This window comes from Homarus americanus, unplaced genomic scaffold (assembly GCF_018991925.1).
Source record: "Homarus americanus isolate GMGI-L3 unplaced genomic scaffold, GMGI_Hamer_2.0 scaffold30768, whole genome shotgun sequence".
Taxonomy (NCBI): Eukaryota; Metazoa; Arthropoda; class Malacostraca; order Decapoda; family Nephropidae; genus Homarus; species Homarus americanus.
The window spans coordinates 829,675-841,137 of NW_024746690.1; the positions used below are offsets into that span (position 1 = coordinate 829,675).

At 45.9% G+C, this 11,463-nt stretch overlaps 1 protein-coding gene across 18 annotated transcripts in view; it reads left to right on the plus strand.

Annotated features, from left to right (window-relative positions):
- The window catches only part of LOC121879414 (tyrosine-protein phosphatase non-receptor type 9-like), a 105,868-nt gene that overhangs the window by 74,300 nt on the left and 20,105 nt on the right, over window positions 1–11,463 (plus strand). For 4 of the 18 annotated variants that reach the window (XM_042386052.1, XM_042386054.1, XM_042386057.1 and 1 more), the window contains one exon: window positions 5,938–5,961. The exons of 12 other annotated variants lie outside the window; for them this stretch is intronic. In XM_042386052.1, coding sequence (XP_042241986.1) covers window positions 5,938–5,961 — 24 coding nt within the window. Of the gene's footprint in view, window positions 1–183; window positions 327–379; window positions 562–5,937; window positions 5,962–11,463 lie in introns of those variants that run through there. 2 more of the 18 variants (XM_042386069.1, XM_042386063.1) reach the window with 2 other exon arrangements.

Sequence of the window (11,463 nt, forward strand, 5' to 3'; positions counted from 1 at the left end):
TGTGGTGTGGTGGGTGAGTGCTGCCATAACGAATACCCTGATGAAGGTGAGGCTCCTCCCTCAGCAGTAGCTGAGATAAAAGATGCTGGTGACTGAGGTATTACGAAGTTGTTGGTGTGTGTGTGTGTGTGTTGGTGCGTGGGTGTGCACGTTGGGACTCGGGAGGAAGGCGTCCTTGAGGCCTTCAGTGTCATCTGTAGTGTTGGTGAGGGCGGGCGTGCTGCTGCGGAGGCTGGGTGGTTGGCGGCAGTGTCTCGGGCAGGTGGTGTAACACAGTGGCCGGGCATGAGGGCTTTATCTGCCCCCTCACTCTCCTCCACCTCATGGTAGGAACAGTGCCCGCTACCTCACATAAGCACCCTCCAATGCGTGTTTGCCAGTGACGGGAAGGAAGGAATTGTGTGTGTGTGTGTGTATGTGTGTGTGTGTGTGTATTCACCCCGACTGCCTTGCCTCCTCACCCTCGCTGCTCTAACTACAGCACCTCTGGCCGGGCCGCTCACTCACCACCACCGTACACCGAGACTACAGCGACCACAATTTATCATAGTGCAGTGTCCGGTATTGATCCTTGTTCATTTTTTGAGGAGGAAGTTGTGAAACAGTCAGTGGTGGGGATTATTGGCTGTAGGCCGACGTGTCATCAGAGGGCGTCGGTCTCCTCTTAGTGTGTGTGTGTGGGGTGCTCCTGGCTGCCACAGAGAGTGAAGGTAGCATCCTAACCTAGCTGGGGGGTGAAAGCCACTACCCATGCCCCCCAACTTTCTTTACGGAAATAACTCTAATCGATATGAAGCCTTAATATTAACGTGACGATACTATATTATTTTATATACATCAGTTAAGTGAATTCATTTATGACTCTAAATCCGGAAGAAGAGGTTCAGAGATTCGGTTCGGTTAGCTGCTTTCTCACCTCCCTGCTTCCGCTAACATCCTACCCTCCTCCTTCCCTCAAACTCTTACACAAACACACACACATAAGGGAAGTTGCCCTATGTTCTGCCTTTTTTATTTTTGGGTGGAGAATAAGAAGCCAAAGTGAGCGAGAATACCACAAAAGAGTTGGGTGGAACCTGGTGTCGAACTACTCGTGTCAGGGATCACCACTGAGAGAGGACTGGCCTGGCGGGGGACATGTGGACCACTCTGGCAGGCGGGGGAGGAGGAGGAGCTGCTACCTCTTTGTGTATCGTGTGGGGGTCACCTAAGGCCGCCGTGTTCCATGATCATACACCCCCTTACACCATCACCACACCCCCTTACACCATCACCACACCCCCTTACACCATCACCACACCACCACACCCACACACCACACCCTTACCACCACCCACACCCCACCACCACCACACCCTTACACCACCACCCACACCACCACCACCTTACACCACCCCACACCACCACCACACCCCCACACACACACCCCTTACACCACCACACCCCCCACACCATCACCACACCTTACACCCATCACCACAACCCCACCCACCACCACACCCCTTACACCATCTACAACCCCTTACACCATCACCACAACCCCTTATACCTACCACCATCACCACACACAATTATGCCCAACGGTGTATCAATACTCTCATAACTCAACCCATCCCCTTAAACACCTCTACCACACTGCCATGACTGAAACATTTACCAGCGGTAGTAGTGTAAACAGTATATAGGTTCAAGAGATCACATGAAGATTAAACACCCAGGCTTATTCACCTGATGATTAAATAAAACACCTTAACTGTAACTGGAGGATGAGAATTAGGTTAGCGTTAGTTAAATTAGGTTAAGTTAGCGTTAGGTTAGGTTAGGTTAGGTGAACTATTTGGAGGTTAATCTAAACGTCAAGTAAGTGTGTGTGTGTGTGTGTGTGTGTGTGTGTGTGTGTGTGTGTGTGTGTGTGTGTGTGTGTGTGTGTGTGTGTGTGTGTGTGTGTGTGTGTGTGTGTGTGTGTGTGTGTGTGTGTGTGTGTGTGTGTGTGTGTGTGTGTTCAGGTGATTCCTTTAACTAATATATATATCGGTTGGGTCTGTCTAATAGTGTATGACTTACCATCGTTGGGGGTCAGTCCAGCAAGCGCCTCTTGATGGACACAATTATGCCCAACGGTGTATCAATACTCTCATAACTCAACCCATCCCCTTAAACACCTCTACCACACTGCCATGACTGAAACATTTACCAGCGGTAGTAGTGTAAACAGTATATAGGTTCAAGAGATCACATGAAGATTAAACACCCAGGCTTATTCACCTGATGATTAAATAAAACACCTTAACTGTAACTGGAGGATGAGAATTAGGTTAGCGTTAGTTAAATTAGGTTAAGTTAGCGTTAGGTTAGGTGAACTATTTGGAGGTTAATCTAAACGTCAAGTAAGTGTGTGTGTGTGTGTGTGTGTGTGTGTGTGTCAGACCGTCCACACCTGACACTGTGGTTCAGGTGGTGGGGTGATTACCACACTGGCGCCAGCTGGTTCACCACCACCTGACATTTACCTCCTGCGGTCAAGGTTAAAATGTATCGATTATTACATTACCTCAAACAAACACACACACACACTCTCTCTCTCTCTCTCTCTCTCTCTCTCATTTCCTGTGTCGTGAGTTGACCTGAACGATCTCAGTACACAGGATATTAAACTTTCTCCCAGTCCTGAGAGAGAGAGAGAGAGAGAGAGAGAGAGAGAATCAAGTTATGTATCATGTATAGATTAACACACACACACACACACACACACACTTGTTTGTTTTAGATAGGTAAACGACGTTGTTTGGTGTTTAATATAACTGCTTACCCCCCAGCTTGCCCGTGTGCGTGTGTGTGTGTGTGTCCTTGAGAGTAATACCTGATACTCTTTAAGTTTTGTACAAAAGCCTCCCCACGCCACCCCCCCCCCCTCCCCGCCACCCCTCCCCACTCCACCCCCCCCTCCACCCCCCTTCCCTTTGATATTTATGCCCCCTCACCCTCCTGGCCCCCCCATCCCCCCTCTCCTATGTTTATTTATTACGCTAGTCTGGTGGGCCAACGTAGCAGGTATAGAGCCAGCTGGGGCTTCTGCTCGATGGGGCGGGGGGGAGACAACTGCTTTGAAAGATTTACACACGAGGAACGTTTACACAATAGAGGAACGTTTACACAATAGAGGAACGTTTACACAATAGAGGAACGTTTACACAATAGAGGAACGTTTACACACTAGAGGAACGTTTACACAATAGAGGAACGTTTACACAATAGAGGAACGTTTACACAATAGAGGAACGTTTACACACTAGAGGAACGTTTACACAATTGAGGAACGTTTACACACTAGAGGAACGTTTACACAATTGAGGAACGTTTACACAATAGAGGAACGTTTACACAATTGAGGAACGTTTACACAATAGAGGAACGTTTACACACTAGAGGAACGTTTACACAATTGAGGAACGTTTACACAATAGAGGAACGTTTACACAATAGAGGAACGTTTACACACTATATTGTTGCGGATCGCCATTGAAGGAGAATTGGTCGAGATGTTTAAATATTGACGCTTGAGGACGCGGTTATTAAAGAGAAACATTCATGATTGATTTGAATTATTACTTCATTCATTCCTCCTTTCATCTTGATGTTGTTACTTGATATTTTCTCTGCGGTGTCATTTTTTTACTCCTTGGGGTAATCTTTGTATTTTGTTTTACGTTATGACCTGATTCTTTTTTTTACTTTCTCAGCGAATTTTTTGTTTACATTATCAGCTGATTCTTTGTTTACATTATCAGTTTATTCTTTGTTTACATTTATCAGCTGATTCGTTGTTTACATTATCAGCTGATTTGTTGTTTACGTTATCAGCTGATTCTAAGTTTATGTAATCAGCTGATCGTCTTTTGTTTACATTACCTACTCCTTTGTCTATGTCGTCAGCTGATTCGGTTTTTGATGCAGTTTAACTCCAGATCATATAAGGTGTGCTTGTTGATTTGTTTAATAATTTAGATATTCTGTTAAAAATATTCCCATGAGAGAGAGAGAGAGAGAGAGAGAGAGAGATCACGTACTTAGGTAAATCCTCCCTCAGTCAGCTGGTGCAGTAGCGGGCAGGCGGGTACCTTGGGTCACCCCTATAGCAGATTAACCTCTTACACAAGTGGACGGGGTAGAGAGAAGTAGCTCCCTGTCCCTGCAACACACACACTCTCTCTCTCGTCTCTAGATTCATGACTGTAGTATAGGCAGTAAGACTCCCTTCCTTCCCCCCTCCCTAGATTCATAACCGTAGATAAGCAGTAAGACTTTCTCTCTCACCTTCTCTAGTATAAACCATAGACTTATCAACAGAGATAATAAAACTCCCTCATTGTTCGTGGGTGGGGGCGGGGGTCTAGTCCCAGAAAATGTCTCAATTTAAACTTAACCTCACCTGTCCATTAGTTCCAGAGCTCATTAAGTCTGACTCACCTGTGAACAGTGACTAAATCTGTCATATTGAAGAGGCGGTAGGTAGGGCGGTCTACTTTCAAAGCCCTAAAATGATACGGATGGGGGAGAGAGAGTGAACTATGGGTGTAGAGAGAGAGAGAGGTGTAGGAGTCGTGGGTGGGGGAAGCGTGGGTGTGGAGAGAGAAGGTTTAGGCTGGGAGGGATACTGTAGGTGTAGGAGGCGTGACGTGGTCAATAAGGTGGGAGGAGACTGGAGAAGCCACTAGCACCTGTAGCCACCCTTAGAAATAAGTCCCTAACCTAACCTTTTCACCGTGTGTTACCCTTGAGTGCGTCGTTGGGAGGGCTAGGCTGCTGGTCTAGGGGGGGGGGGTAAGGGGTCTTGGAGAAGAGGAAGAGCAAGGGGGTAAATTTAGAATGGGAATTTATTATATACAGCATATCGTGTGTATTATGTGTGTTGTTCGTGTGGTATCGTGTTTTCGCTATATTGATCGTCCCGTTAAAGTAAGTGTGTGTGTGTGTGTGTGTGTGTCACCAGGTTTTCAGTGGGCGTGTTGTGTTGGCCAGGTGTGTTAAAAGACAGGGTGTACTGTATATACTCAGTGGGTTGTTTAATTGTGTATATCCATTTTTCTGAGACACCCTGTCGCGAGAAACCAAGTCATAATTCTTCGTATAATTTGAATTTCTTCCTCAATTATGTGCAGTTTTAGTACACGCCCCAACAGTACCCAGTAATACAGTCATAAATAATATACCGCGTCAGGCCAAGAGGTGAACGTCCAGGGAATGCATTTATCTTTGTCATGTGAATAGAATTTGACTAGTGAATCATTTACCGTGTTACCAATAGGAGGGACTGTGTTACTTGGTGCTCTGTGTGGCGTGGTGGTAGTGATGGTGTTAGTGGTGCGGCGTGGTGGTAGTGATGGTGTTAGTGGTGCGGCGTGGTGGTAGTGGTGATGGTAGTAGCAGCGGCGGCGTCTTATACAACTTCAAAACACCAGTGGCACTTAGGACTCTCTCCATCTTTCTCTTCCTCTTACAGATAAAGCTGAGAGCAAAACAAACTAACCAATGGTACAGTAAGTCAAGTGTTCCTTCCACCACCACCACCACCATGCAACCTAGAAACCAGATCAAAATGTGTGCGATAAAGTGTCCCTCTCTGGGCAAGTGTTGGTGGTGATCACTTAACACTTAAAAAAAAAACAAATAGACAAAAAAGTGACCAGCCCCCCCAAAAAGTGACCCCTCCCCAAAAAGTGACCCCTCCCCTAAAAGTGACCCCTCCCCAAAAAGTGACCCCTCCCCAAAAAGTGACCCCTCCCCAAAAAGTGACCACCCCCTAAAAAAAAGTGTTCTTGTTGGATTAATAAAAAAAAAATAAGGGTAGATAAACAACGCGGGTGGAGTGAGTGTAGTAGTGGACTGACTTACACACAGACAGCTCATATTATAAAGTGTTGCGTCCCTATCTTGCAGGCTATGAAGACCAACCATAAGAAGGTGAGTACCCCCCCCTCTCCCCACCCACCTACCGTGCACCGTGTGTAGTGTAGTGTCCCTCCCCCACCACACACACACTATCTCTCACCACAGTTTGACCACTACCTTGTCTGTAATAGTGTTGTTATATGTAGTTCTCAAGCCTGTTTACTTTACCTTCATACCGCACCTGACATTTATTTATTTGTAATTCGTTTTTCTTTTATTCCCGTTTCAACCGTTTATATACCTTGAATGTCATAGATAATTGGTAAATATATAGTACCTGTGTGTGTGTGTGTGTGTTATATCCTGATGCTATATACGGGTTATATAACAGCTTGTTCCCCCCCTCATCCTGCATCTTACAACCAGGACATGTGATAGTCTCCTCCCCCCACCTCCTCCCCCACCCCTCCACCCCTCCTCCCCCGTGCATCCAGGAAATCAAGTTCCTCTGTACGTATGTCAAGGCAGGGGAACTAGACTGACCTGCCTCCATATGTCCGTGTTATGTGACCTGTACCCCCCTCCCCCATACATACAGGGGTGTCCATAAATAATCCTCCTAAAAACAGTATGCTCATGTTTTAATCAGGGTAATCATTTATGGACACCCGGTATATCAAGCAGGACATGATAACTACTTATCCTGTGTGTCATGCTTATCTCGACACTTCCTCCACCTCCACCACCCTTTTTACCTGTACTATACCTGTTATAGCCTCCTCTTGTTCCTCCTCCTTCCCTTCCATACCTGTTCCAGACTAATGTAAGTGTACAGTGATGCATAACTTAGTCTAGGACGTGTGTGTGTGTGTGTGTGTGTGTGTGTGTGTTGCATGGGGGTGAACTCTGCACCAGCCTTGCATTCTTCTGGCAAGATCTCCACGAGTTTTGTCTCAAAGTATTCCACATAGTGTCTGCCTGCGTGATTACACAATACTGTGCCTGCCTGTTCGTGTCGAGCTTATATACCAATTTACAGCTGTTTATGGTGTGTATCTATGACCTACAGTGACAAAAAGAACGAAAACAACGTCACTGATGTCAATAACTCGGAAGGTAAGGCAATTCAGGCTCTCTTGCATGCCCACATACGATGAAGCGCGTGACACAACAACACATCGATCAGTGAGGGTGTAGTGTAGTGTAGACCGAACTGAAGAAGTAGCAGTCGTGGCCACATAACACTCGCAGTGAGTCGTGGAGCATCAGGGAGCTGTCGTCGTGTCGTGTCACCTTGGTTGTGGACGACTACTTACCTTTCTCTTTATTAGGTTGTGAGACGTGTGTGTGGTGTGGTGGGGTCGTGGTATAGATGGGGGTGATGGTGAAGTGGTATTTGTAGTAGTGATGGTGAGGAGGATGCTGGTGATAATAGTAAGGGTAGTGATGGTGAGGGGCAATACTATTGGCGATGGTGAATGAATGTGATAATAGTTATAGAAATGGTGGTGATGGTGAATATTTGGGGTGAAGACAGACTGGTGTGTTTGGTGGGTGGGTGGAGTTAGGTCAGGCAGGGGGATGGATGGCGGGGCGGGGTGGGGTGGGGTGGGGTGGGGTGGGGTGGCGCTGGGTGGCGATGAGCGAGCCCCAGACTAGGTCATGGTGTCTACGCCGTCCTCGTCGACCCAAAGAAATGTCTGCTAGTTGGTTATACCTCCGACACACCTTTTGTCTACAACACCACCGACACTACACTTGGCTACATGCACCCTACACCAAGCCGAGATATAGTTTTGTGTTAGGTTAGGTTAAGTTAGGTTAGGTCAGGTCAGGTGTAATTTTCTGACGTGCTGGCGGTTTGTGCCCGTAGGTGAGGCTTGAGTGTGAGTCTTCATCAGCTGGGGGCGGCACTTAACACCTGATAGAAAGTTCGATCACCTGGCACTGGGTCACTCAACCACCACCACCAATTTTAACTTCTCGCCAACCATACCGGACCGTCGATCATGGTTATTATTAAGGTTGTTTACACTGGGTATCACGGGAAAGGGGTGATTGAAGAGTTGTTAAGGGCACATACATATACCCTTGTCTCTCTTACAATAACATTATTAACGCTTTTAGGGCCTTTCTGGGACAAGACTTCACTCCAAAACCTGAGAGAGATAGAGAGTCGATGAATTTGTAGATAGACAGATTAAAAGAATATGAAGGATGTGGGTGAAGTGAGGTGTGGGTGTAGTGAGGGTGTGGTCAATACTTGAAGATGGAATTTAAGGAGCTGCCCACACTTAGTCTCTCTCTCTCTCTCTCTCTCTCTCTCTCTCTCTCTCCATCGATTGTCCTCCTTGTTCTCGGTAATCGCCGGGAGGGAGGGGACGGGGGTTATGGTAGTAGGTGGTGGTCGATAGTTGGTAAAGATGTTGAGAGCATTGCGTGGTAGGCTGATAGTGGTAGATACGGTAGTTGGTGGTGGTACATACGGCAATTGGTGGGGGTAGATACGGTGGTTGGTTGGTTAGAACGTTTCCAGAGTACTGAAATAACCTTCTCAAAGACGTGGTCGTGTAAACGTTTCTTCTCTCGGCGTAAACTTAATTGCTTAGATAAATAAGGCATCCATGAATTATTTATATATTTAATTTTGGAGGTAAACATTGGTAAATAAATTATCTTTCGCGAGTCTAAACTTAGCAAGGTATATATAGCTTTTAGTGTGTGTGGAGGTGGTGTAATGGTTAGCATGCTCGCCTCGCAAGTGAGCGGATCGGGGTTCGATCCCGGGCAGGGTGAAACTATGGGCAAGTTTCATTACGTCATTTGCCTTTGTCTACCCAGCAGTAATTGGGAACCTTGATGTTAATCGATTTGCGGATCCGGGGTAATGGTTAACCAGTGCAGTTGACAAGTTGTCTGGTCCTCTCGGACTATTCCTTGACTGGGTCATGCGCCTCGTTAACTTAGGGTGTAGTTGTTGCGTTGGCGACAGCTTCTACACCTTAAACAAATTCACGCCTAGGTGGCCCTTGGGCCGGCCATCCTCGTCACACGAGGTACAACTACTATTATTATTTATGTAATAATAATAATAATAATAATAATAATTAACGGTTTATTGAGAAAGTACTTTAGCCCGAAGGCTGAAAATATACATTAGACAAAAATGACTTTTACATTCGAAGACATGGGATGGGTGGGTCGTTTAACAAAAGCTTTCATTACTGAAAGGAGAAGGAATATGAATTGAGCATACAAATTATTATAGATTGCAGCTGATGGCCCGAGCTGGTCTCTTGCCATACTGTGTGAGGTCACATGGCCTTTTGGCTCAGTAACTCGGCCGTAGGTGCTGATGTGAAGAACCTCACGGTGTGTGTGTTCATGACAGCAAGAACTACAGTGCAGTATATGCCAGTATAATAAACCTTGAATTAATACAGTATATAAGTCGGCACAGTGTACCTCATCAGTGGGGATTCGAACCTGAGTAAATTTATGATAACCACTCTGCCACCGTGTTGAGAGTTTGTGGTTTAGTGGTTGAGTAAAAGATAAAGACATGGCTAACGTTAAAATATGGCGTCTTGACTTTCTCTCTTACTACCAGTCTGTGTTGTGTTGTGGTAGCGGTGGGTGGTGGTGAGGCATCTTTCAGAGTGAGATGTGGTGGTGCATATTTTTAAAGAGTATTGGTGTTAAGGGCGATGTGAATGGTATTTATGGTGTTGATATGGGTGGCGGTGGTGTTGTGGGTGGGTGGCGGACTGGCTGTGCATCCTTTAGACTTAGAGAGTGAGGGTGGTGGTTGGGCGGCAGCGTGGGTGGCGGTGCATGGTGAAGGGTGGTGGGGGCGGCGGTCGTCATGACAACGCTGGGAGGTGCTGTCCGCTGCCTCCACTGTCAAGGTCAACCTCAACAACACTGCCCTTGTTACCTACCACCTTCCTCCTCCAGCTGTCAACATGGTTAGGTTAGGTTAGAATAGAATAGGTAAGGTTAGGTTAGAATAGGTTAGGTTTGTTTTGAATAATACTAAGATTTGGACAGAAAAAAGTAAAGAGAAATGCTTGAAATGAACAAAGAAAAACGAGATACTTTGGCCATATTATTAGGGATGAAGGGATAATAACAAATAATAATGGGCAAAGTTGAGGGTAGGAGGGCCGAGGGGGGGAGGAGGGAGGCAGAGACTGGGATGGATGAATGGAATTAAAATCTGGGTCCACAGAGAGATACAAAACCTTAGAGGATTGATAAAAACAGCCTGAGAAAGTTTAGAGTGGAGGACTGTGGTCGCCAACCCTCAGATATGATGACGGTATGTTTGATTGGTGTTAGTTTAGTTTAGGGTAGGTTTGGTTAGGTTACGTTAGAATTGGTTAGGTTGGTGCAGGGTAGGATAGGTGAGACTTTGTTAGGTTAGGTTAAATTAGGCTAGGTTAGGTTATGATAGGTTAGAATAAGCCAGGTTAGTTGGGTCTGGTTATATATGGTACGTGAATATTGTTACGTCATTTCTGGTGTTTGGTTAAGTTAGGTTTAATTTGAGCAGGTCAGGACATGTTTTCTGTCGCCTATTCTCACAAACCCACACACAAATGTTTGGGGTGGTTGTATACACGACGACGCTGTACTGTAGGTGTGTGTGTACAGTGTCACCCTCCACCAGTCATAAGTTTCACCAAGTTCTATACTCAGTACGGGAGTGACCTTGACACAAAATCGCCCCTCTAATATTGATGTTAGTAGGTCAGAGGGAAAGGTTATTGGGTCAACATAGTAAGGACTTGCTCCTGAATATGATGAAGGCAAGTGAAACGAGACGCACCATGTCCGTAGACTTGAGGCCAGCCGAGACACGATTACATCAGGTGTATTTCACCTAAGCTGCAAGAATACACATTACTTTTTATCTACAGTTTAAACATGCAAGTGATTTTATTTCGTAATTCATGCTCCTAATAGTTGCTAAATAAACGCATAAAGTTAAGTTCAAGAATGTGTATTGTTGATGTTTATATTTGGGTGTTGAATACGTGCGTGTTAGTTTAAGACAACCAGTTAGTTACAGTCTTATAACTGTTATTATAAAAATTCATATCATAGAAACTTTTGTTAATCCAGTCCCAAATAGTGATTTTGTAAGCCACTCCAAATACTGTACACTATTGGTGATGTTTGTAGGGTAGGAACTTCAGTGATGGTGGTCCGTGGGCGGGGTGGCTGGTGTGGGTGGTGTTTGAAGCGATGTGGACCAAAACATCTTTCTCTCTCTAATTAACCCCACAGAAACAGTGTTTATTGAAATATACTTGGTGGTGTCAAGTGGGTGTAGTTGGCAAGGTGTAGATATTATGTAAAGGGTGTAGCATGAAGGGTATACAGTAGAGTGGAGGATGAGGGTGAAAGTATAGTGTGGAGGAAGAGGGTGGCGCGGCAGTAGAGTAAACAGTAGTAGTTATTCATGAGCAGGCGCGGCTGGAGAATAGGCGCGCGCGAGCTGACGGTGAACCTCCCCCTCCCCACACGCCCTCGACCGTCTTACGGCCGAGGCCCCCCCCTCGCTACCTC